This window comes from Falco naumanni, chromosome 6, assembly GCF_017639655.2.
Source record: "Falco naumanni isolate bFalNau1 chromosome 6, bFalNau1.pat, whole genome shotgun sequence".
Lineage (NCBI taxonomy): Eukaryota > Metazoa > Chordata > Aves > Falconiformes > Falconidae > Falco > Falco naumanni.
In genome coordinates this window covers 72,744,638-72,770,430 of record NC_054059.1, presented here as the reverse complement: position 1 = coordinate 72,770,430, position 25,793 = coordinate 72,744,638, and the positions used below count along the sequence as shown (strand labels likewise).

The 25,793-nt window shown below is 55.7% G+C and overlaps 2 protein-coding genes across 6 annotated transcripts in view; one reads left to right on the top strand and one right to left on the bottom strand.

Moving 5' to 3' along the window:
* The first annotated feature begins 6,073 nt into the window (after window positions 1-6,073).
* Window positions 6,074-7,475, top strand: POMC (proopiomelanocortin). The gene is made up of 2 exons (XM_040598496.1): window positions 6,074-6,202; window positions 6,843-7,475. The coding sequence occupies exons 1-2, from the start codon at window positions 6,074-6,076 to the stop codon at window positions 7,473-7,475; spliced, it is 762 nt and encodes a 253-aa protein (XP_040454430.1).
* A 1,777-nt stretch (window positions 7,476-9,252) lies between these two features.
* EFR3B (EFR3 homolog B) overlaps window positions 9,253-25,793 on the bottom strand; it is a 40,703-nt gene continuing 24,162 nt past the window's right edge. For 4 of the 5 annotated variants that reach the window (XM_040599130.1, XM_040599131.1, XM_040599132.1 and 1 more), the window contains exons 6-23: window positions 25,454-25,603; window positions 24,103-24,237; window positions 23,670-23,748; window positions 22,211-22,346; window positions 21,524-21,685; window positions 20,805-20,916; window positions 18,109-18,160; window positions 17,708-17,880; window positions 16,981-17,056; window positions 16,010-16,171; window positions 15,552-15,683; window positions 15,367-15,434; window positions 14,217-14,344; window positions 13,715-13,806; window positions 13,119-13,167; window positions 12,697-12,803; window positions 12,461-12,510; window positions 9,253-12,137 (exon numbers count right to left, since the gene is read on the bottom strand). In XM_040599130.1, the coding sequence (XP_040455064.1) occupies window positions 12,032-12,137; window positions 12,461-12,510; window positions 12,697-12,803; window positions 13,119-13,167; window positions 13,715-13,806; window positions 14,217-14,344; window positions 15,367-15,434; window positions 15,552-15,683; window positions 16,010-16,171; window positions 16,981-17,056; window positions 17,708-17,880; window positions 18,109-18,160; window positions 20,805-20,916; window positions 21,524-21,685; window positions 22,211-22,346; window positions 23,670-23,748; window positions 24,103-24,237; window positions 25,454-25,603 (1,969 nt within the window). In that variant the 3' untranslated portion in view covers window positions 9,253-12,031. The remainder of the gene's footprint in view (window positions 12,138-12,460; window positions 12,511-12,696; window positions 12,804-13,118; window positions 13,168-13,714; window positions 13,807-14,216; window positions 14,345-15,366; window positions 15,435-15,551; window positions 15,684-16,009; window positions 16,172-16,980; window positions 17,057-17,707; window positions 17,881-18,108; window positions 18,161-20,804; window positions 20,917-21,523; window positions 21,686-22,210; window positions 22,347-23,669; window positions 23,749-24,102; window positions 24,238-25,453; window positions 25,604-25,793) is intronic. The other variant, XM_040599129.1, reaches the window with a different exon arrangement.

Genomic DNA, 25,793 nt, shown 5'->3' with positions numbered 1-25,793 from the left:
TATTAAAGTCAGTAGGAAAATCATTTGACCCCAGCAGACAGGAAAACGACTCCCCTCTCTGCAATAAAACTCATGTGTGCCACATCCCAGCCAAAAAAAAAAAAAAGGAATTTTTTTCTACCAGAGGCTACCCTGGGCTGCTCATGCTGAGGAGCTCAGCATCTTCACATGAACTTTAACCTGGTCCCACGTGCCTGCTCCGCTGAGGACAGCGGGGGGATTCCCAGTCCCTAACTTCAGAGCTGTTCTTGCTCCTACAGAGAGGCTACAACCAAGTGTCAGCATTTTCCTCCAATAGCAAGGTGCACGGCTTGCATTTCACAGCCTGCCGCAGGCACAAGGAAGGCATGAGGGGGCTTGGAAGGTCCCCCTTCATCAAAGCCAGCTGGAAACCAGTGCTCCGGGTGTGCACAGGTGTGATCACCTCCATTTATCCACCCAAAAAGGCTCTAATCCTATGGGTCATCTGCCAGTCTCTGGCTCCAAGGCTCAGATTTACCATCAGTAAGTCTATTCTGTCTTGAAAATCTCCAAGCGGTGGAGATAGATAGTTTTATGGTGGTGATCCAACTGTCTTTTCATCTGGATGTCTCCTAGGTCCCTGCTTGCCATACCCTCCACAAGTCCTTCATGCAACTGCCTTGCGGATCCATCCTCATCCCATTTCACCAAGCACGAGATGAAGATGGTTCAGATGGAGCAGGCTCCTCAGCGCTACGCCCCACTCCACCAGGGCAGGAGCAGAAGTGGGTGTGGAGCCCAGGAAACCTGCTGAAACAGAGAACAGGTCAACTGTCTGCAAAACACCACAGGAAATCTGCCCTGAGATAACGGGGAGAGGGACTGACTCAGCACCCAACGGAACGTGGCTGTGCTGGGGGGACGTGGGTCCTCGGACAGACCCACGCAGACATCACAAGATTTTTGCAGGCCCTGTAGCACCTCTCAGCTCCGTGACGCTGGTGTTTGTTTACAGCCCAGCAGGATGGCTGCCCCATGTCCCGTGCCATTTGAGCACAGCCGTGACATTCGCAGCCAGCCCCAGATCTCATTCACACCCAGGTGCAACCTGCTCTCCAAATTAAAACGGAAAAGGCCAGAAATCACGCGGCTAATGAGCCCGTTCACCCATGGGTGCCTCACTCCCACGTCCAGCCCTGCCAGGAAAGGGCTGCCTGTCCCGAGCGTGTGGCTCTTAAGGGAACAACGTCATGATGAACCCACCAGATCTCTTTCAAGGCACCCCTAAAGTGAGGTCGTCGGTTTGGGGTGAGGGCAGTTTGCTGGAGCAGAGACCTGGGGGCATGTCTTGCTGGTGGCCATGCTCAGAGCCAGGCACTGGGAGATGTAAGCACGTGTGCAGTGTAATGATGGTCCTGGATGGTCTTCAGGTCTCCCCTGTTCAGGGAGAAGAAAGAAGAGGTTCCCCCTAATGGGATTTCGTCCCTGCTGGAGAGTCCTTTTCTTGTCGTCTTGGCTTCCCACCACTCCAATTGATCTGCCTGAGAGTTGGCTGGATCCATTAATCATTTACACACTGGAGTCTCTTTGGAAAAAAAATTAAAATAAAATAAGCTCTGTAACAAAATATAATTAGTACCCTACTGTCACACTGGGAAACAGCTCTGTGCTGGGAGGGGGAGCCAGTCACTCCAGCACCCCAGTTGCAGGGGTGGCATTCCTGCATCCTTCCAGAAGTGCTGGGGCACCAACATCCCTGGAAGATGCCACGCTCCCTGGCACCGGGAGCAGGGAGGCTTAGCTCCGGCAGCGGTCATATCCAGGAGGGAGGACTGAAAGCACCAGCTGAGAGGCCAGTGAGCAGGAGGCATCGGGCACGAGCTGCTGAAGCTGCAGCAGAGGATGCTTCACCTCAGCCCCTCACCTGCAGCCGGTCAGCTCAGTGAGGTTTCCTAAACAGATTTCACATCTTCCTTATAAACATAAACGGCACAGATTGGCTTAACGAAGATGGAAGGGCCTTTAAAGTGGGAATCATAGCTCCAGTCTGGGCCATAAAGTATCTTAGAATAGCTCTCTGTCACGGAAAAATATTGCACATTGGGGAATCCGTCAGGGAGGATGGAGGCAGCTGACGCAGTTGTGGGCGCTGCAAGGAGATGGGGGTGGTTTGGGGATGGAGTTGGGGACGACAGGGGTCTGCAGAAGGTGTGAATCAAACTGAAATGCTACAGAGGCTATTCCTCAAACCGCTGGTCCTTTGCCTCTTTAGTAACCTGCTATGGAGGGTTTCATCCTGTCCCAGCATACCTGGGGGGGAATCTGTTACACCCCAACATCCTTTGGCAAGGAGCTACATAGGTCTGCAGCTGCTGAAGGGCAAACCATCCACTTTTTGTTTATTCCCAGTCTCTTGTCTGGCTTCTGGAAAGAGAGGAGGATCTCCAGAGGAAACGTCTCCGGGATGGAACATCACCAGCCTGAAGGAGATGTCTGGATCAAGTGGCTCAACCACACTCTGAGTCCCTCCATCCCCAGTGTCCTGCTTATGGGCTGCTCTCCCAGGGAAGTTGCCTTTGGGGTGGCTTTTCCCTACAGAGGACTGTGTTGAGTTAAATAGGAGCAAATCCTTTGCCCACCCAAGGCAAGACCATGTCTGCTGGTCAGACCACAGGCAAACCTCCATGAGTGGCTTTGTTGTGCCCTGCAGTTTGTCTTCTCCTAAGCATTGCAAATCAAAAACTGTGCTTCATACCAGCTGGCAGGAGGAATGCTCACAGCCCATATCTAGCTCTTGCTTGAGTCCAGACCAAACAGAAAACATTGTTCGGTGCCCCAGGAGGATGGTTCAGCCTTGAAGAGCCACCTTGGCATTGCATCCTGGGGATGGAAAACCCTGATGCAGATGTGTTTCTTCACCTGGGTAAGCCCAGAGTTGGAAAACAAAACAAAACAAGACATTAAAATCTTAAAATCATCCCCTGATCTTGATGCACAGCTGAGGATCAGTGCCATCACCCTGGGATGCTTGTGGAGAGCAGCCAGCAGAGGTGCTGAGCAAGGTCAGCGGCAAATCTGCCTCAAGCATATGAGACATGGGGTGTAAAAGGCTATGCAAACCTTGATGAACCAGCTCTGAACACTATTCTGCTGCTGTTAAACCTCCCACACAGAGCCTGACAGGGTTCCGGGATGTGCTTTTACCCCAGATCACCCCAGGGCAAAGCCACAGCCATCTGCAGAGGTGGTTTGCACGTCACCACCTTCTTTTGGGTGGAAAGAGAGTTGAGCACTCCAGGCATGAGCCAGCTGACTGGGAGGGCTGGAAACCTGGCACCAGATGAGTTTCCCCATCGCTCCAACCCCCTGGGAGCCCCATCACCCCCGAGCTCCTTCCAGGCTTGTCCCAAGGTGCTACCCTGCACTGAACACATTGTAGAGGACGGAGCATCCCTCTTGCTCACCCATGCAAGGCTTGGCTAAGGTTCATGAAGAGGCCTCCTGGAAGCCACCACTGCTCTGACATACAGAGTAGCCAAGGTTAATCCTATAGGTAGTACAAGTTCTACTGGGCTTTGGGCTGCTGTGCAATATGGGAAGTGTCTGGAGCTGAAGCTGGTCCAGCTTGAGTGGAATGGAGAGGCTGGGGTTTGATGGACACAGAAAGGGAGCACTGAGCCTGGCCAAGCCACGTAACCCTCTCCACGCTCTGGAAAAGCCACCCCCAGGCTAGAAAATGCTCTCTCACTACTTTTGCACCCAAAGCCAGTGGCCGCAGGACTTGCTGGCCCATCAGGCAGCACTGCCTGCTGCCTGCACCCACCTTGCCCAGGCTGAGGAGCCGCTGCTGTCCTGAGAGGTTTGCTTTAAACCAAATCCCTTTTTATCCCATGGAAAGACAACCCCAAATCCTCAGCACCCATCGGAGCACGAAGCCCTCCCACGCCTGAGCCCAGGGAGTGATGGATGCTGCTGTCCAGCATGCCAGTAATAAACAACCCATGCCAAATCCCCCACCGCCTGTGCCTGCCGGTACCTGGTGAAGGACTTTCCATCCAACCCCCCCAGCTCCAAAGCAAATGCAATTAGCAGCATCACCCAGAAAACTTTTCTGGCTGTGGTTCACAGAGAGATGTTAATCCCTCCATCCGCCACGGGGCCGGATCCCAGTGAATGCCTGTCGCTTGCTCATCTTTTGTTCAGTACCTGGAATGGTCCCCCCTCTGCCCCCCCCTTCCCTCCAGCAGATGCAGCGGATGCGATCATCGTGGGGGGATATAAAAAGCCACCGGGACCAGTGGCCAAGTGGCAGATGCTCTCCTGGAGTGTGCGGGAGAGGGGGACAGAGGGCGTGCGGTGGCAGCGCTCGGGCTCCCACCCCAGCCACAGGTAAGCCCCCCAAACCCAGTCCCCCAGCCCTGTGGGTCTACCCAGTGTGTGTTGGGGGTGCTTGGGGAGAAAGAAAGTTTGGGATTGATGGATGGTGGGGACCAGTCACCGCCGGGGGTGACACGCTGCGATGGATGGCTGCTGGGTAAGGATTTCCCAGCCAGGGAATACGGGCAATAAAACACACCCTTCCCTCCCTGCCCCGGCTTATCGCCCTCTCGCCTCCGTTTATTGCTGGGTTTATTTGCATTATGGCATGTTAATGTGTTACAGAGGTGCTGCCCGCTGCCACCCCAGACTCTCAGTGCTGCTGTGTTGGGGAATCCCTGGTGGCAACAATTCAGGAAGGCAGAATTTAGTTTAGATTTGATCTGCCTCGCTGTTTAATTCTGCCTTCCCGAACTGCTATTTGCTGTCATAACTATCAGGTTCTTTTTCTCTCTGCTGAAGAAAGTCCCCCTCCGTCCAGGCTTGAGCTGGCAGCTCTGGAAAGGGTCAGCTCTCCCCTCCAGCCACACGTTTGGGCCAAAATTGAGGTTTTTGTCCATTTTCTTTCAATGTGGGATGGGGGTTTCCTCGCATAGAGCTCCCGCAGCATGGGGGAAGGTGAGACGTGTGAGTCCACACTGAGTTAAATACGGCTGCTTGGAAAGAGTTGGGGTTTGCAGAGGGAAAGCAACCCGGGCAACCCTTGGGGACCCTAGAACCAGGTCCCATGGGTGTCTGGGAACCGACCCCAACCTCATCCTTGGTGGCAGAGCAGCAACAGCCGCTTGAGCCCCCAGGTTTCAGCTGGATCCTGGGTTAATTTTGCAGCCCCTGGGGCACGCCGCATCCCAAACACCACCAGCACTTGCTATAGCCCTTCCCAAAAGCCAAGCAACAGACTTCAACATTATTTAATTAATTTCAGATTCACATCAAATATTCATGTCTTACTCTTCTAATCCTAATTCAATATTATTTACAGTTGTGTCTCCCACCACGCAGGAGCTTTGCAGCTGCTTGAGGGGCATCGCAGAACAGGTTAGGAGGGAGCACATATTTTTTTTTAGAGGACTCAGCTTGCAAAGCCGCAAGTGGTTTGTAAAGGATGAAACCTGAAGACAGCTGCCTGATGCTTTCCCCTTGCAGCATCACTCATATTTATGGGGTTCTTAGGAGACAGCAGCAATCCCCGCTGACCGTGGCTGTCACTTGCAGTAGCAGTGACAAAAGACCTGGGCTCTGGAGAGATGCTTTTTGGTTCAGAAAACAAAAGGAAGAGGTTGGGGGGGGGAACGTTGCCCATTTTTTGGAGTGGCTGAGCCGGGGCAGAGTCATGCGAGTGCAGGCAGGGAGGCAGCTCAGCTTTGGGGGTTGCCTTCCCTTTTCCGTGCCTTTCAGCTCCTGGGGTGTAGAGAGGAGCATCCCTTTGCAGCACGCTTGAAGTGGGAGGAAAGCTTTGCAGAACGAGGGATTTGCTGCACTAATGCACCTGCGGGAAGGGGCAGGGCTGGGGGAGGCAGGAGAGGACCCCGCTCCTGCAACCCCAACAGAGACAACTTAGAAAAGGGACAGGGTAAGATGGACGCATCAAAGAAGGCATTAAAGAATCTCCTGAAGGAAAACAACCAGGGTTGATTGTTTGGATGTTTTTTCCCCTCCATAGTTCCTGCACAGTTTCTGGGCTCGCAGCCCCTTGCATCCCTTGTGTGAGCCCCGTCTCGCGCCCCCGGCCAGGATGCTGAGCGTGCTGTGGAGCAGCCTGCCCGTGGTGCTGGGGCTGCTGCTCTGGCACCCTGCCGGCGCCAGCGGCCCATGCTGGGAGAGCAGCAAATGCCAGGACCTCACCAGTGAGGCTGGCATTGTGGTAAGCCTGGGGATGGGGATTGTCTTCCAGTTGCTTTGGTGTCTGACCAGCCCCCTCTTCCCCACCAGGGATGGGCACAGTGGGCTGGGGAAGGAGATGCTGGGGATGCCGACACTGTGGAATGACCCACATCAATGTGTGGTGATGCTTTGGATCCAAAGATCCACAGGTTTCGGTGAGCTTGTGCCTGCTGGCTTCATGCCGGCGTGCTACAACAAATTGTTGAGCTTGCAGCATCCCTCCTGCACAGGATGAGCCAGCAGTTTGGGTATCGGCTTTACCCTGCACCCAAGGGTGCTTGTAGAGGGTGGTGGTGGTCAGATGGTGCAGCAGCTCACCTTGTGTGGGTGCCAAGTATGCTTGAGGGACCCCGCAGTGGGGCTGTGCCCCCCCCCCCCCCCCCCCCCCCCCGTTTTCAGCCACCTAGGGCTGGTTTGATGCCTGGGCACGATGCTCCAGCCTCAGCCCTCAAAGGTCCCCACCGAGGGGGTGGCACCCACATCTGGGGCCCTCCGCAGGGCACAGACATGAAACCACGTTGTGAAACATCCCGCTGGGTGCAAGCAGCCCCTTGCAACACCCCCACCCGAGGTTGCCCGGCCACGTGCTCACCCTTCCTGCATCTCGTGCCCCCGCGCAGGCATGCGCCGCGGTGTGCAGAGCTGACCTGTCGGCCGAGGCGCCGGTCTACCCTGGGAACGGGCACCTCCAGCCCCTCTCCGAGAGCATCCGCAAGTACGTCATGAGCCACTTTCGCTGGAACAAGTTTGGCCGGAGGAACAGCAGCAGCGGGGAGCACAAAAGGGAGGGGGCAGCGGGGGGCAACCCACCACCCGCATCGCTGCCTGCGGGCCCGCCGTCCCGCCACGAGGAAAAGCAGGGAACTGGGCTGGAGCGGGAGGAAGGCAAACGCTCCTACTCCATGGAGCACTTTCGCTGGGGAAAGCCGGTGGGTCGCAAGAGGAGACCCATCAAGGTCTACCCCAATGGGGTGGAGGAAGAATCGGCTGAGAGCTACCCGCTGGAGTTCAGGCGGGATCTGCCGCTTGGCAGCACCAGGCCACCACCCGAGGAGGAAGAGGAGGAGGAGGAGGAAGGCCAGGAGGAGGAGAAGGCGGCTGGTGGCTCCTACCGCATGTGCCACCTTCCCTGGCATGTGCCCTTGAAGGACAAGCGCTATGGGGGCTTCATGACCTCGGAGCACAGCCAGACCCCTCTAGTGACTCTCTTCAAAAATGCCATCATCAAAAGCACCTACAAGAAGGGGCAGTGATGGGGGAGAGCCTGAGGGGCCTCCTGCCCCCGCCGCCACCCCCCTCGTAGCTTTAGTGTCCTGCTGGCATGTGTTTCACTTATAGATCACTCGTTATGTCGTTCTTAATTAGTACTCCAAAGGGGTCTGCTCCTGGATTTCACTGGGTGGGAACAGGTTAGGGATGAAGACGTCAACTGCTTCGCTGCACCCACCGGACGTGCACGGGGACAGGGGCTGACGCCCAGTTTGGAGCATGCCAGATGATTTTCATATTTTCACTGAGCTGTACAATACTGTAAATGATAGATTAAAAGGATTCTAAAAAAACCCCAAAACTAATAATGCATTTTTTTGCAAGCTAATGAGGTGTCGGCAATGTCTCCAGGGGTGGCTGGTGTTCGTAAGGGGGCAGAAAAAAATACTTGCGAGGTAAAATCCTACAGCTGGAGGGTAAAGAGACATAGCTGGGACAGTGCTGGGGGTTGGGGTGGGGGAAGAAAGAACAGTTCTGCACCTCCAGCTTGGGAGCTTCACGAGAGCTGGCTGTGGGGCTCCAGCAAGGCTGGGCTCACGGTGTTTTGGCAAGGGCCAACTCCTGCACACCCCAGCAGCGTGTTTTGGTCCCGGAGAGGAGCCCTACACTGACATGACACCAGATGACAGCATTTGCTGGCAGCTTGGGAAAATGCAGCATCCTCTGGGTGCTGCCCCAAGGAGCAAAGGGACCAAGCCAGGCTCCCCCAGCACCCACCACCCAGGCAAACTCATTCATCCCCCGTTACACGATGGTGCCGAAGAGCCTGGGTACTGGTAAAAGCTTTGTTAATTATAAAGCAACACTGCTAAGTCACATCGTGGGGCGCAGGCTGGGGAGCGTGCCTCGGGTCGGTGTGCTCAGGAAGAGGACAGGTTTAAAACCAGTTTCATGTGGAAGCAAACCTGGACCAACTAACTCCTTATTGCTGTGCAGCCTTGCCCATCCCACCTCCTACATCCTTCCCAGGCAGCAAAACCAGCAGCGCTAATATTGCAATGCTGGTCTCACACACTGGCTTGGTGCTTCCCACCACCTCCCGCTCCACCCAAGGATGGAAAGCTTGTGCTGAAAAGCTGCAGATGCCCTCAGTGGGATGAACCCACCACCATCCAGGCCCTCAACAGGAAAGGCTTTGGGGACTGGGATTGTCATACATGGGGTTGTGCATCCTTGTTTACTTGGTATAACATGGTGGAAATATTGGTAAAGGCACAGAGGGCTCGGATTAGTGGTTTTCCCCCCACTCCTTCACCAAGAGATGTCCTTGATCAGTTTAACCCAGTGAGAGCTGCTGGCGCAGCCCACGCATGGCTGGAGCACACGTGGCACGGTGTGCACCGTATACATTCCAGCCCCTCAAATAGCTATCCTGGTGTTTTATTTTCCAGTTTGGCTTTGGTGAGTGGGTTTGGGCACGTTCCCACACACTGTGAGCAAAAGGCCAGGACCCTTCCCCATGGTCCCGCAGGACAGGAGAAAAATGGAGGAAATACTGAATTATAAAAGATGATAAAGATGAAGCCCAGTTTGGGTCAGATCGCAGGCACAGAGCTGGGGGAACAAAGCTTGTCCATGGCCGAGGCCATCCTCCTCCTCACCCCATGCCTTCCCTTCTCCAGCCCAGCAGCAACTTCGATTTTTCCTCTCCCAGGGGAGGGAGATGGCACCCAGCTGCCATCAACATGCCAAGACAGCAGAGCCCCTAAGGTGACAACATCAACATTTATTTGAAAAGGGCACTAAGACGGTGCATTTGAAAATATCAACGGCTTCTTGGCCCTTTTAACAACTCGTTCCCCCCCTCCCCCACCCTTGGCTACACACAGAAATGCCACAGTGCTCTGAAATACAGAGATGGAAACGCACACATGCACCTAAACCGACGACTTTATAGAAATATACTTTGTCATCTATACGTACACAAGTATCTAAACTAAACGTGATGTACAAACAGGTCACTTACACCACAGGGGCGGCGGAGGGTGGACATTTACAGGTGGAGTTTGGGTCCCAAAAATGTGGAGGGGCTGTGGTGAGACATGCTGGGGCATGAAGCCAGCCGGGAGGTGATGGTCCTGGCTACGCTGCGCTGTCCCATGGAGCTGAGCAAGGGAAAAGTGTTGGGACTGGAGGATGCTCCACAGGGATAACCCACAGTCCAGCTCCCCAGAGCAGGGGCCAGGGGTATTTTCTGCCCTGAAAGAATGATGTGCACCCCAAGCTGTGCCGTGTGGTGTCCCTGTGTGAGCAAACCTTGTGCTCATCTTCCTACCTTTGTGGTTTTGAGAAGTTTTGCAGGTGTTTTTCCCACAGACACGCTATTTGGGGATTAATACTTTTTCCTACTGTGTTTTGTTAAAATTTTTAGTGCTTTTCATTACAACAGCCATGGGAGCAAAATGCTCTTCCTGAAGCAGTCGGCTTCACATCCCCACTGCCGACCCCAAAACCTGCCTCAGCCAAAAGTCAGGCTTCAGCAGGACCAGGCACAACCCAGGGAGCAAAAAGGGCTCGGGAACAGGGGACGGAGACACACGAGGACCCTGAGGAGCAGCAGCAGCAAGGGGAGAGCCTCAGGCACCAGGCAGGGCTAGCACAGGCAGAGGCACTCTGTGAGCGGGGCAGTGCTGTGATCCACTCAGGGACCAAAATAAACCCTTGTTTTTCCTGTTCTCTTAAGCTAGATCATTTCCTAAACCCGGATTACAGCACAACCACACAAACAAGCAGTGACCTCAGAGCAATCATGAACTGTATCTGCCACTGAGGGGAGAAAAAAAAAAAAAAAAAAAAAGAAAAAAAAAAAGGGTGGTGGTGGTAATGTGTAATTACAGCTTAAAATAACTGCCTGAAGATCTGCAGCAAGAATTGGCAGAGAACTGGGTCATGGCTGAAGCGACCCAGCCGAGCCCGTACAAATGCTGAGCGGCTGCGATCACCTGCCGTTCCCTCCACAGCGTGCAGAAGCAGCTCCCACATCTCCAGCTTTAGCCCTTTCTGCGCTCTTCACGTGGCAAAGACAGAAGCAGCACGTCTGTCCAGATGGGAAGGGGCTGCCCGAGCTCGCAGGAGACCCCCAGGCTGCTCAGGGGGCGACAGCAGGGAAGCGGCAGGCAGCGCACCCAAGTTCACCTTGCCAACAGCGTTAGCGCAGTGGCACTTAAAGGCATTTGGGAGCAAGGCAGACCCTGTGAACATCTGAATACACCCAAGGCATCTTTCCTCTCCATCTCACCTTGACGTTGCAGTTTTGGTTTGCTAGGATGCAGAATTTCCTACGACATGTGTCTAAAGCAAAACTCACTCTAGCCTCATCTGTCTCCAGCCCAAATCCAGTTTTATCCTACTGCACAAGAAACGCAATCCATGGCCTGCCAGGTGCAGGGTCTGCAGGGTGGACCCTCTAAAACACCTCTTATCACCACTATGTCCTGCAGCACTGGGGTTTCTTTGTGATTATGATTAAGGTTTGAGTTTGTCAAAGTGATTCTGCCAAATAAAATAAACAACGATCATTTCTTTCTTTGAGACAGGAACCCCACAACTGTGAAAACCCAACCCAAACCCCATGAAACCAGTGAGTTAACACATTAATATTCCCCAGCATGGTGGTTGCTCGTGCCTTGTGTCACCGCTCCAGGTGCCCCACTGCACGCCCAGGTGTGCTGCCTGCGATCTCAGTCGTGTGAGCAGCCTGCCAGTGACCCGAGCAAGAGGCATGGCTCTTGTGGATTCTGCCAAAAAAAAAAAAAAAAAAAAAAAAAGGGGGGGGGTTCTCCCCAAAAAATCATGTTTTCAAGTGACCTGGAACCAGCCAGGCTGCTGTGTGCCCCCACACTGGGATGGGACGATCAGCACTCTCGCACTGCACTGGGCAAAGCCTCCATCCAGGGCGCTGGGGCACCACGAAGCGCCCAGGGAAACCGGCCACGCAACAAGAGGGCTACGGGAAGATGCAAGCTCACAGGCTAGGAGCTGGATGTGGGGACCCTACCCCTCTAGCAACCTGCCTCAAGCACCAGCTCAGGCAGGCTTTGGTTTTGGGGCTGTCCCAGGCTCCAGCACGCCGCACCCCAGACCCCCTCCTGCCTTTTACAGCCTCACACCCTCCAGGCTCCAGCCCTGCCCTTGCCAGGGGCTCTCCACGTGGTGGGGAGGGATTCCCCAGGGAACAGGTCTGCTTTATGCCGGGAAGATGTACATGCCCTACGTGTTGCGCCTGGAGACAGGGCATCTCCTCTCCCCTTCCCAAAAAATAAAACCAGAGAGGGTCACAGCTAATCCCCACCTCCCCGTGCCAGCTGTGCCCTGAGCCTTCTGCACCACCAAACCGCTGCAAAACATCACTGCGGAGGCAGAGGGTCACAAAATAAAGTACGGGTTTGTGGTGCCAATGAATCTTGGGGTGGCCCCAGTGTCCTTGTCCCCACCCGTCCTGCAGGAGGCTGCTCCCCTCACAGGGTCAGCAGTCTCTCCCCAAGAGGTCCTTTGGTGCGAGCTGTGCAGCGGTGGCTCTACCCTACCAGCACAGCCACATTCAGTACACACACAGGTCCGGGAACTTCATCTCGTACACTGGGATGGAGTGGTTTTGGGGCTGGCCATAGGCGGCTGTGATGGTGCCGGAGGGGCTTGGCGGTGGCCTGAAATGCAAGAGATGGAAGGAGGTGGTTTTCAGACAGGTTTGGGGAGGAAGCAAAGCCTGGTGCAGAAAACATGCATTCCTGCAGCATTGCAGGGTTCCCCAGTGCCCCCGTCTGGTGCAAACCAACCAGAGGCTGCTCCCAGCAATCCTTGCCCCCTCTTGCCATCGCCAAGGCCCCCAACCCCAGGCTGGCACCCATCCCCAGCATGAGTCTCTTTGACAGGGGACACACACGGCTCCCATCACCCCAAAGCCAGCACTGGCCTGCTAGTCAGGCCCCCCACGCTTGGCACAGTGTGCTCAGCTGTCGCCCGGACTCACCGTATGGTGATCTCGAAGATCTGGTTGAGCTTGCTCTGCAGCAGCGTCGCCTGTAACACACAAAGGTTGTATCAGTGCGGCTGTACCCAGGGACCACAGCAGGGCAAACGGGACAAACACCCCAGGCACCAGAGCAGGGGAACGACAGCCCGGTAAAATTCAGAGCCGTTCATCACCATCCGCCTCTCCCGAGGAGAGCAGCCACGGGGATCTGAAGTGCCACAGCCCCAACTCACCCGGGCACCACAGTGGGCAGCGATCTCCTCGAATGGGGCTTTCTGGAATTTCTCCACCACTTGCCGCCTCCGTTCCCGCTCCTGCTCCTCCACGGCAACACTGTCTACTGAAGCAGAGGGGAGATGGCTCTCAGCTGCTCCCCACCCGCACAGACCACCACACCCCCACCTCCCCAGCAGACAGCATGGATTTGGGCATCACTAGAAAGCCAAGGAGAGGGTCTTCAGCATCTGGCTTTGGGACCAGCCCCTCACAGGGTCGGGCAGAGCTATGAAGCTGCCCAATCACCCTGTGACCCAGGTGCCATGCTGCCATGGCGAGGTGCTGGGGACTCGTCCATCCGTGGCACGCACAGATGGATGCAGGGGTGACAGCACTCAGACACACACCTCTCCCTACCATGGCCGGCTCCCTCACTTACCTATTGCTTTCTTCAGTGTCTCATATGTGATTTCTTCTGCTGGTGCTCTCTAAAGGAAGGGGAAAAGCAGGTGAGGCTCAATGCACAGCACGGACACTATTCTGGGATCACAGCAACCCAGAACCAGTGTCCCAAGCTGTATTCTTGCACCAAAACATAGTCTGCCCTTAAAGATCAGTGACACCTTTCCTGGCAAACTGCACCTTTAAAATGTGTTTTTTCCAGCTGGACTAGCCAGGTCTTACACCTCACCGAAGGCTCCCATTGCTAAGAAACACGCACCCAGGGAAAATAAAGATTTGCCATCCAAACAGTGGCGGGAGACCCTTCCTGCCGTGTGGCCCTCCTTGCAGGCTGGGACCTGTTTGCACCTGGAGGGGAGCACTGGGGGGAGCTGGGTTTTTTTCTGACCATACTTGCTGCCAGACACACTGGGGCTGAGTTATGGGCCCCTCTGCTTGAAGCCAGAGGAGCAGTTCCGCCTGCAGCCAAACAAAGGACTAGAGAGGGTTTAAAGGCACACTGCCCAGCTACCAAAAGCATGTGCAGTGCTGAGGGAAGGAGGCAGCCTCTGCAGCTCCGGTGTAACGCCGTACCTGCTCTCGCTCAGGACTGTTCCTCGACTCCACCTCGACCTGCAGGGAAATGGTTTCGCCAATGCTCTTCCTCTTGGACAGGCGATCTTCATCTGGGAAGGAAGAGAAAGGGCAGAAGGACTAATTGCAGTCGATCTGGGGCCAGTGGGGTGAGCACGGGCAGCCCCCCAGGAACACGTGCTGGTGCCCCATCCCCAGGATAGCAGTCCACCTAAGCCCTTCACCTAAATTCATCCAAACCAGCAGAACCGAGGACTGAGCCAAGCCCAGTGGGCCTCATGGCTCCTTCCATCCAGCTAGCCATGCATGTGGCAACCCCGGAAAGTTCCCAGTCAACCGCTTTATGCCTCAGTTTCCCCAAGGCTGCACCTCTGACAGACAGCAAAAAAACTCCAACAGGCCCATGTGTAGGACAAGAACTTGACACTCCCATAAGTGTGTAGAGCACAGGACCAGTTTCCTCCCCTCCCATCTGTCCAGAATGCCCCAGGGTGCTGCATACCCGTCAGCTGGGGGATGTAGGGTGTGCTGAGCCGGTCCGAGTTGTAGCCGCTGCCACCCAGCACCTCACTGATCTTGCTCTGCCAGAAGAAGACCTCTGGGCCCAGGCGGTCAAGGCTCTTGCTCAGTCTACGGAGACAGAGAAAAACCAGTGGAAATGGCCGCACCTCCCCTGCTCGGAGAACCATGCCAAGAGGGTTTCCAGTCCCTTCAGAGCAGAGGGCTCTCATGGCTTCACTTCGCACCAGCACAGCCAGACACACCGTGCTATTCCTGCACACACCAGCACAAAGCCAAAGGCCCAGAAGGGCTCTTGACCCACCACGTGTACAGATGTGCTCAGGGAGGACTACCCTGACCTAGGGAATGTCTCGAGAGAGCAGAGGCACCCACTGGAGGCAGTGTCTCCATAAGGGACCCCCACCACCAAAGGTGACCCATGCCAAATGTGCCAAGGCTATGCCAGCAGGAATTAGAGAATCACAGAACGGCCTGGGTGGGAAGGGACTTTAAGGACCATCTCATTCCACACACCCTGCCACGGGCAGGGACCCCTCCCCCCAGCCCAGGTTGCCCCCAGCCCCGTCCAGCCCAGCCTTGAGTACTGCCAGGGATGGGGCACCCACAGCTGCTCTGGGCAGCCTGGGCCAGCGCCTCGCCGCCCTCACAGGGAAGAATTTCTTCCTCATCTCATCTATATCTCCCCTCTTTCAATTTAAAACCATTGTCCCTTGTCCTGTCACTACAAGCCCTACTAAAAAGGAAGAAACCAGCCAGCCTCGGCCTGGGGATGCTCAGCACGCATCCTTGAGCTGGTGGCATGGCACAGCAGCGGGATGACATACCAGATCTGCACCTATCCTGCTGCCAGAGAAGGGGAGGGATCAGCCTGCAGAGCTGATCCTGGCCTTTGGCTGGCTGTGAGCACAAGCTGTGGCAGCCACCCCCTTCCCTGGCTGTGCAGGATCCTCCCCAGGTTCTGAACAGGCTGAAAACCACTTGATCTCCTTCCCACCGTGCCACCCCCAGATGAGAAAGGAGACAAGCACAGGCAAGTGAAGGGCTGATAAACCCATTGTTGCCCACGATCTTATGGATGCCAAACCCTCAGGAGCAAGTAGCAGGGAAGAAGGTATTTTCCAGGCTCTTACCTGGGTTTCTCCACAAAGACATCTTCAGGGAGCAGATAGGGAGCTTCCTTCTGCCGCATTTGGATGACCTGCAGAAGACAAGCAAGGAGCTAAGCTCAAACCCTATGGGTGGCCAGGAGAATGGATGCCAGGATTGCCACGGACAAGGCTCCAAGCCTGTTCCCAGACACTCCCTCGCATCGCACCTCATGGATGTGCTGGCAGAAGGTGGGCACGGTGGTGAGCTGGCTGATGAGGTTCAGGTAAGCTGCACCGAGGGCAAAGAGCGCGCACCGGTTGTATGCTGTCAAGTTATCCTCGTTGATCTGGGCAATCTCCTGCAGCAGAGACACAGCCCAATGAGATAAGGATGGACAAGGCACCAGGGTGGTCCCCATCTACCTCGCGGCATCACCTGCCCTGCAAACATTGCAGCTTTTGGAGCCTGTGTTTGCAGCGTTTCAGAGGCCAGCAAGGGGACTGAGGTCTCTCCCCAGCGTGTTGCTCTGATCCCACTATGGTGGGAGAAGCTGAAAGCAGGTGAGCCGTTTGCATCCTGCTCCCTCAGAGACCGGCAACTCTAAAGCACACCCCCTCCCAGAGGCTTCTTCCCATCACACCACCGCCTGCCCCACAGCAGCACACCCAGCTCCCCCCTGCCTACCTGCACAGCCAGCACCAGGCGGATGAGGTCCACTACAACCTCCTCATTAGCCAGCTCGATGCTGATGAGCATCAGCATGCTGTAGAGAGCCTCGTAGTGAGCCTGCACATTGCTTTCCTCCTTGCATATCAGGTAGATGTGCCGGTAGAGCTGCTGGCCATGCTGTGGGGACATGGAAGGATGTGGTCACTTCCTGAGCATCCCCTGTGAGCCACACACAAGAAAAGCAGCAGGGCCCAGCAAAGGAGCCTCCATCCATGTAGGAGGGGGCAGAGCTCCTCCTGTCACCAAGCACACAAAGAAAGCCCCAGGCAGAGGGAGCTGTGACTCTTGACAGGGAAGGGGGCACCAGCAGGTCCAAGAGCAGAGGCCTGCAAACAGCAGTCACAGCACCCAGCCCAGGGAAACGATGCCTCCTGCAGAAGCATTATAGAAATCACGGTTCTGACCACAGTGTTAAAATAAAGCCCTGAGACACACTGCTTGAAAGCAAGGCATGGGACAGAGCAGGGCACATGCTGGCACAAGGGAAACTCAGCTCTGCGACACTTTTTGTTTCGGGGACTGCATTGCTGCTCCCTGGTGTGCACAAGGCAAAACTGATCCCATCTTGGCCTCAAGTTAGCTCCAGAGGGCTCTGCACCACCCTGGAAGTGTTTTAAGGAGGCAATGGGGGCAGGGGAATAAAAATAGATAAAATCAGGCAACTTCAAAAGTCACTTGACAAGTAGCTTTTGGGATACCACACATCCTGGGGTACTCATTCCTTGGGGCAAATAGCAGACTTAGGAGTCTACAAAGGTCCATGCATGAAGTGCTGATGGAGATTGAATCCCATTGGCTTTTCCCAGGGACATTCCCAGGTTTAGAGGCATTGTGGTACTCCAAGACCCAGTGTGACTTGGGGAAACAGAGGCACAGTCCTCACACTGGTCTGCACAAGGATAACTTGACCCAGACCCCGACACTACCTTCTTCATGAAGACAGTATCTTGGCGCGAGCATTTGTCCACTTTCACCTTCAGGACTGAGATGTCACTAATGGTGCTGCAAGGGAAGGCCAAGAAGAAGGGAAAAACTCAAAGAAGAGGAAGGGAGCCATGATTCCCACACACCTGCACAGCCGCTGGCCAGGAACAAGCCCTCTGGGAGGAACCAAGGGGCAAAGCTAAAGGTGGCTTTTAAAACCCATCCACGCAATTCAGGTATTCAAGAGTACGGAGCCAAATCACTACAGGCTTCCAAGGCAGCGGCACTCGGGAACACAACGGTAAGTCAACAAAGAAGCATGCAAGCCAAGCGGATCATCAGGACCACAGCAAAACCCATGGAGATGGTTCCATCTGGGATGACAGTCACTTCTGCCAAGGTAACGCGGCACGGACAACACAAGTGCCCAGCAGGCCTATCCGTGGGGATGCAATGCCCACTCGAGGCAGTTACTGCTCCCGCACATCCTCCTGGGACCGCTGCCTGACCAGTTACGTTCAGCAGCATGGTCCCACATCCCTCTGGGCACAGACTCTCAGAGAGACACTTCCCCCCAGCTGGCTCTTAGCAGACCACTGATCTGCAACATTAAATCACCCCAGAGCTGGTACTGGATTTATTAATAATCTGGTCAGTGCTCCCAGCCCTGTTGGGGAGCATTCCAGGGTCTGCAGGTCCCAGCCCTGTTGGGGAGCCCCTGGGATGTACCTGATGGTGGAGAATTTCTGCCGGTTCCCGTGGCGATCGATGAAGCTGATGAGAATCTCCAGGACGAAGAGGCGGATCTCAGCATCTTCCATGAGGGCTGCAGAAAGCAGCCTGTCCAGGAAGGCGCTGGGAAGGGCTGTGAGCATGTTACTGCACTGGAAACCCACAGAGACCTGCAAGCATCAAAGAGAAATGGGGGCAATGTGACAGCGTCACTTGGAGGGTTAAAACACACCAATAAGAGGGGATGCAAGCAGAGAATGCTAAGCACAGCTTGAACACTTCCTAATCCACCTCAGGGGAGAGAGGGTCCATGAGCTCAGCTCTGCCATGCCAGCAGCTGGGACCTCACAGGTCTCGTGGGGGCTGGATGCTCTGCAGGGATGGGGAGACGTTCATACCTGCAGGAGGGACTTCAGGAGCATGATCTGCGTCAGCCGATTCCGGTTCTCTCTGCCACAGAGAGAGGAAGCAAATGGTAAAATCCAAGTGAAAACAAGATAACCCTCCTCCCATACCCAAAGGATGGAAAAGCCTCAGAAAAGGCAGGACCAGTTAGTTTCCCGAGGGTCACCACCACAAAGGGCCATGCCGTAAAGGTCTCCAGCAAATGAGCTCCAGATTTAACAGCCAGCAAAAAGGCTGCTAAGCAACTGATGTGTGTCTGGGGTGGGTTGACCCTGGTGGGACACCAGGTGCCCACCAAAGCTGATCCATCACTCCCATCCTCTTCAGCTGGGCTGGGGGTAGAAAATGTAAAGGCAGGCTGGTGGGTTGGGATCAGGGCAGGGAGCGATCCCTCAGCGGGTACCGGCACGGGCAAAGCAGGCTCTGCTGAGGGAAATTAGTTTTATTTATTACCACTTAAATCAGAGTGGGATAATGAGAAACAAACCCAAACCTGAAGACACCTTCCCCCACCCCTCCCTCCTTCCCGGGCTCAATCTCCCCCCCACCCCGATTTCCCTCCCTCCTGCCCTGGGCGCCACAGGGGACCAGGAATAGGGGCTGGGGTCGGTCCTGCACCCGCTGTCCCTGCGGCTCCTGCCCCCCGTGGGGAGGGTCCTCACCCCCTGCCCGGCCCCAGGGGGGTCCCCCCGCGGGTCACAGCCCCCTGCGGGCACCCCCTGCCCCGGGGGTCCTGCCCGGGCTGCGGGGGGGAGCTGCCCGGCCGGGGGCTCCATGGGCTGGGGGCACGGCCTGCCCGGCCGGGGGCTCCCCACGGGCTGGGGGAGCCTCTGCTGCAGCGCCTGGAGCCCCCCGGCCTCCCCCTGCCCCGGCCTGGGGGGCTGCAGGGCCGCGGCTCCCACCTGTGCTCGCTCCTCTCTCCGGTCCCACCTGCAAAGGGGGTTTTTCCCCTTACCCCAGGGGCGCTCCCACCATCGCTGGTGGGTCAGCCCTTGGCTCCACCTTGGAGCCGGCCGGCATCGGCTCCATCGGACACGGGGGAAGCTTCCAGCAGCTTCTCACAGAAGCCACCCCTGTACCCCCCGCTGCCAAAATCTGCCTACACGTCCTGCCATAGGCAGCAGAAACAAGGCAGCACCTGCATGTCCAGGCAGGCGCAAGCTGAGCTCAGGATGATGAACCATCCTCTGGATGTCCCCATTCCATGGTGGCTCCCAGTGGACACCAGGTGCTGGCTCTGAACAGGCTCCTCACTTTTAAGCAGCTGAAAATTGGCGAGACTAAGCCCAACGCAGGCTGCCCACAGAGGTACCCCTGCTCCTTGCTCCTGTCTCGCTTCCCATCATGAACCAAATTTCTACCTCAGCAACATGGAAGGGTTTTGTGTGGAAAATAGGCAATCTTGAATCCTCTGCTGCCTGCGCTCAGTCTTTCATAGCCCTGCGGGAACACAGGGAGCTCCCAAGGGATTTCCAGGCTGTCCCACCACATGCGGCCTGTGCTGCCCACCCTGGCCAGGGGCTGAGCTACACTGTGAATGGCAGCACCGCGATAAGCTGAGCTGCACCTCCTCTGCAGACTCCTGGTTCACCTACACACCCAGAGCAAGCACCATCCCTCACACAGCGTCAGAGGAGATCAAAAAACTCTGCCGGAGGAAGCTCGTGAGCTGATAAAGGAGCAGTGACAAACAGCCTGGCACAGCCAGGCTGAGAAGGGACAGCCATCCCGAGGCAATGAGCCCCATTCTGCTCCTGCAGCAAGGAAAGCTGCCCTGGCGGAACAGCAGGCAGCCCCAGCGTATCTCCCAGCCCGTGAATCGGGATTGAACGCAGGCATCAGGAACTACCCCATGTGAGTGAGGAGCAGAGCGTGTCTTCCATCAGCCAGCAAAGCCTCTCCCATCACAGACAAGTGGGAAGAGCCTGACCGTACTTTGAAGATAAATATAGCATGAAAATCTGTTTGCTCCTTACCTACATGTTTCAGCGCTGATACCCTCGCTCCAAATAGCTCTCATGGTCTGTTCCCACACTTCTTAAGCAATTATGTTTGTTTGGGTGTTTTCCCTTCCTTCTCTTCCTCCACTGCTGGGTATAAATACCACCTCCCGCTCAGCGTTAATAAAAGCTCAGAGGCAGCTCAGAGGGGCCATGTGCCAGTGGTGGGAGGCAGCAATGAGCAGCCAGTCCCACAAAGTCAAACATGAACTTCTCAAAAGTCCCCGGCAGCCCTCACTCACCAGTGGCCACCTCGCTGCCCTGAGACATCTGAAATCACTCCCCTAAATGTTTTTTGTAGTTCCCGGCTAGTTCTGAATGACACCCCAGGATCGATCTCCTGACAGCTGGATCTCTCAGCAGGGACCCAAAGAAACGCAGAGTTCAACTTCCTCTAAACACCTTTTCCTCTCGATGCTGCAGTATTTCAAGGGGCCCTTGTCAGCACAGTTGCAGCAGGCAGCAAAGCATTTTAAAGAAGGATCGCGCATTGCTCAGCTTCGCTTGGAAGCTCTCAGCGCTTGGCCTTCCTGTTAAATGTCCCGGTCTATCCCCAAAGACCACCTGAGAGTGGTTTCAGGAGCTCCCCAGCTCTGTGTTCAAAGCCTTACACCCCCCCGCTCCATGGGACAGCGGCAGGGAGAGCAGGGCAGGGGAGAATGAGGAGGGAGGCAGGCATCCGTTCTCACCCAGCTTTGCCAGCCTCGATGGACTGCTGCGAGGAGGGTAGTGGCACCTTGTTCATGATGAAGACCATCACCTCAGACTGCTGGTAGGTGGGCAGTGTGCTGGCAAAGGACCCTGTGGGGACAAGAGCAAGATGGCAGTGTGTGAGGCGCAGCCCACCACCCCCAGAAGCATCCCAGTGCTGTGGGATCTGCCTGCCTGCCCTACTCCAAGCCTGGACCCCTATAGCCAGGCTGGGAAAGGACAAGGCCTGCCTGGATCCAGCACCTGCAGGCAGCTTTTCCTTCAGGATGATTCAAGATCCATCCAAACGCCTCTCAGATGGAGCAGCCCCAGGCCCAGGCAGGGTGGCGCTGAGAGATGCCAAGCCCTGCCTCTACCCCTTCCTTTTCTGGGGCTGGTACTTCCCCATCCTCAGTGGCTGCAGCAGGTTGATGCCTACCTTCTTTCCCCCCTCTCCTCCTCTTCCTCAGGGTCTCCTACCCGGGGAGAAACACCCAGCTCTGCCAGGGATGGCTGAGGTTGCAATGCCACCTGCTGATAACCCACTGCCACGCTGGCGGTGCACCGCAACAGATAAATCTCATTTCCCATCACTGCTTTTAGGATGAAGATGACTTTGTTTCACCCTGGGTAATGCTGCGGATGCACAAGGCAGGAACCCACCACACAGGGGGTGACCCACCAGCACAGCCCGCACCTGCACCATAGGACACATCACCTATAGTTTTAATGACGGCCTCCTGGAACATCCTCTCCTCGTGCTCCTTGATGATCTTGGTGCTGACACCGGTGGCGCAGTCATAGCTCCCCGTCAGCGCGTAGTCAATGCTGAGCCGCAGCTGCCTCAGCAGGGTGTTAAATACCTCCAGCACCGTGGGGCCTGGGGTGGCAGGAGGGGAGAGACAGTGGAGCATCACCAGGAGGAGAGCAGCACTTTTCCCCGTGGGGATGAAGGCCGTAGTTTCCCCCAGGACAGTACAGTTTACGCATCCCATCACACCATAAACAGATTGAAAACCAGTTTGGCCAGACACACAGAGACTTTTAACACCCACCAGCTTCCCCAGTCAAGACAGGAAAGAAATGCCCTTCCAGGAGCACCATCACCTCAGCACATTCACATCAAGCCCCTGAAAATCCCTTGTCACAAAGGCAAAGGCTGGCATTGCATCCAGCCCTCTAGGTTTCGGTTGCTGCATGTGGGCACAGGTGGTGTGCTTGGGAGCACTGAAATGGCACAGAACTGATCCCCAGCATCCCTGGCTGCTCCAGACTGGATCCCTGATCGTCAGCTCACACCTGGGTGCACACCAGAGGCCAGTCCAAACCTCTGGCACCTTTTCACCGTTCCCACCACAATAAAAGGGCGAAGAGATGGACAGAGAGGATAAATTTATCTGCTTACCGACAGATCCAGAGGCTGCGATTACCGCTGCCTCTGACAGGACCTCTACGATGCCCGCACGCACGGTGGCCGCACTTTTGCTATTGGCATCCAGGTGCCCCAGGAGCTGCTGGATCACAAGATGGGAGTGCTGCGGCTGTAAAGAGAGCATGAACGTCAGTCAGCGCAGGTGCTGCATGCACAAGGTGACAACCCATTTCTGTAACCTACATGGCCACCAGGGACAAATCCTGCACATGCACCCAGCTGCACCAAGTCCCTGCCCAGCTCTTTCCAAGACAGCTCTGGATGCAAAATGACAGGAGGCACCTGGAAGAAGCCTGTTTTAAATAACTGAGAAGAGCTTGGAGCAATTTGCACGGGGAAAAAAAATCTGAAGAGCTGTACAGACCTAAGGAAATCGTGACAATTGATCCTTGGGATTTCAGGGATAAAGGATTTGATTTTTGCTAGGGTTTCCCAAAGTCGTCTATACTTCAAAAGGGTCCTGCTGTGACCTTACACCTCCAATATACATTAACAGGATTTTATAAAATTTAGTAGCACTGTAAAGGGTTTTAGGCAGTTTACAGGATTAAAATGTGGGGAATTTAAAATTCATTCAAAAAGAAATGAAAGCAGGGGACAGCGATCTGCTTCTCACTCTAAGAGTTCTCCAAGCAGAGAAATGGCTTGGCTGAGTGCAACAGCAAAGCAAACTCCCACGGGGTGAAGTGGGACGGCAGGTCTGGGACAGCCTCAGCACGGTGGGAGAGGGTGGGAAGGCAGCACTCATGCCAGCAGAGCTTCATTCAGATCCACACGGAAAAAGAAAATAAATGGACCTTTACCCATCACTTTGGGGGTTACCTAAATGGCATTTCCAAGGCCCCCAGTGAGAAGGGAAGAGCCTGGCAGGGTCTGTCTCTGAGCACCCCCATGCCTCAGAACAGCGATGCTGGGCTATAGGCAATGCCTGGTTTGCCTGGGGCACGTTTCACCCCAGACAGCTCCTCTCCTTTTCCGCAGGGCTGAGAAGCCTGGGTTGATTCATACAGTGGTGATCTGGAAAGAGGCAGCTCTCCATCGGAGCCCAGCTGCTTCCTTTGGAGCATTTCACAGCACACCGCTAGCCTGTCGGATTCAGCAGGGCTTTGCTTTCCACTGAGAGGAAGGGAATCGCTCCCAGGACTGAGATACAAGCCCCACCAGCAGCATCCTAAAATACACACAGCCGGGATAACTAACGCCCATCGGCATTTCCCCACATGCCCACGCTGCCGTACACCCGGGCTGTGCTCATCTCCAGCCCGTTTTGGGGCACACTTGGTGGCCAAGCTCACTGCGCCGGCATGCAACAATGCAGCGGCGGCTCTGGCTCAGCCCAGCCGGGGAGGCAGAGGTGGATGCTCCCAAGCGTGCACGTGTGTCCCCAACCAGTGGCACCAGTCAGACAACTGGCACCCCGCCAGCTCCCCACCTGGATCGAGTACATGATGATCCGGAAGCAGCAAGTGGCAAAGATCTTTGGCTCCCAGAGCGAGTGGTTATCCAGGTGGCTGGGGAAGAGATGGAAACGGAGGGGTAAGTAACTGGCAGTCCCCCAGACCCTGCAGGGGCGAAAGCAGCACCAAGCACCACAGACAGCCAGAAGTAGCGGGGAGAAAACGCTGCAGGAGAGGACTGGGACACAAACTCCTCTCCAGGGTGACTTTTCTCAGCAACAGCTATCTATCCCATGCCATCTTCCTCACTGCACTGAGAAATGAGAGCTCAGCCTGAAACCCAATCCCCCTCTCCAGCACTGTGCCAAAGGGAGCCAGGAGCCCAAGCCTTCCCCCCAGCTCCCTGCATTTGCTGTTTCCCTGCCCCTCAGTTCCCCTTGTGCCAAAAATGAGGGATGCTCGACTTACATGAGGACGGGTTTGATGGCGTTCTTGATGTTGCCGTACGCCGCTCGGCCCAGCAGCTCCCGCAGACACCTCTCCGCTAGCTCTGTAGGACTCTCCTTCTCCTTCTCGGTGGCTTGCAGCGGGGAGGGGGAGCGGCTGCGAAAGCAGAGGAGGGTGATGAGCACGGTGCTGAGAATGGTGCTGAGTGTGTGGCAGCAGTGGGGGAGAAGAGGCACAGAACCCGGCCAGGGAGGGCTGAAACAAAATGGTCGTGGCACCTGCCTGCAACCCGTGCTGCATAGGGCCGTGGGCTGCCCCACACGCAGCCCACAGCCACCCCACACCATCCGAATGTCACCCTGCCAGGCAGATGGGGTAGCTCCATCCCAGCAGAGCCCAGCGATAAAGCGCTGCTGGATTTGAGCCAGATCAGAGAGCAGCACGGGTGCATGGATTGCAGAGGAGGGGGGCATGCCAGGATGGCCCTGTGTGCAGCGCCAGGCTGTGCCAGGCAGCAGGGACAGCCCCTGCATCCCTGGGACCAGGAGGACAATTGCGGTGCTCAGTGCTGGAGGCACAACGTCCTCCCAGGGTGGACACAGCTTCCCAGGGCAGGAAGACCAAAGCCGTCACGGCCCGGCACTAGTCACCCTGAACAGACACACCCCAGAGGAGATCCATCCCCTTTTTCCACACTTGGACTCATTTGGCATCACACAAACACCACAAATGTTTTTATCGCCTTGATGCTTCAGTTTGCAAGAAAAAGGGAAAAGGCATTTAGCCAGAAGCCAGCTTCCCAGGCTGATACATCTCTCAACCTTCAAAAGGAAAATCTCAGGAGGAATTCATGCCTGCTTCTCTGCTCTGCGCTTCCCAGCTGAACAGCTCCCCTTGGAACACCCAGCTGGTGGCCAGCACGCAGCTGGTGAGGGGTGACACCTAAAGAATGGAGGGGCAGCGAGCAAAGGCATTTTTCACTTCCTCTCGCCCGGCTTTAAAATAACCACTTCAGGAGCATTTAAGCAGAAACCCCTCACAGAGGCCAGCCCCCCCAGCCTTTGCAAACAGCGTGCCTTAACTGCAGGGAGAGCGCAGGGAGCTCTCTGCTCCGCAGGAGCCCTGGTGCCCTGTGGTGGCCAGGACAGCAGTAACCTTGAGAGCACCCACCGGGTGACACGCAGAGCTCCTGCCACCTGCGTCATCCTTCAGTGAGGCACTCACAGGGTTTCTCCTCTGGCCGCTCACCACGTTTTTCACGAGCTGCAGGCACAAATCAGCCTGCAACGCCTCTGCCCTGCAAAACCTTGTCAAAAGCAGCCCCGGGGCCTCGAAGGTGCTGGTGGAGCAGGTGGGTCATGGCAGCACCGACCTTTCGGCCTCCTCCACGTGCTGTAAGTTGAAGAGCAGCGAGGGCACAATTTTGTCCATGTGCTGCGGGTCCCAGATGTTGGCTTGGAGCTCATCGTTCACCGTCTTCCTCACCACTCCCTGCAGGCCTTTAATGCCAGACATCCGGATCCTGGGGGAACAAACGGAGACCAAAATGCTACGTATCTATATAGCATACATTGGTTTACATTTATACACACAGACATACACGGGTGAAACTAGGCAAAAAGTTGGAGAGAAGACAGTGATTTCCGCGCCACTGGAGGGGTTCAGGCAGGCAATGCCCCAGTTCCCCTGGCATACCCCAGGGCAATCCTCCT

Excerpts from the sequence above, each read along its gene's own strand:
- POMC (XM_040598496.1), top strand. The coding sequence starts at position 6,074 with ATGCTGAGCGTGCTGTGGAGCAGCCTGCCCGTGGTGCTGGGGCTGCTG. Across the intron at positions 6,203-6,842 it reads CCAGTGAGGCTGGCATTGTG|GCATGCGCCGCGGTGTGCAG; the intron begins GTAAGCCTGGGG and ends GCCCCCGCGCAG.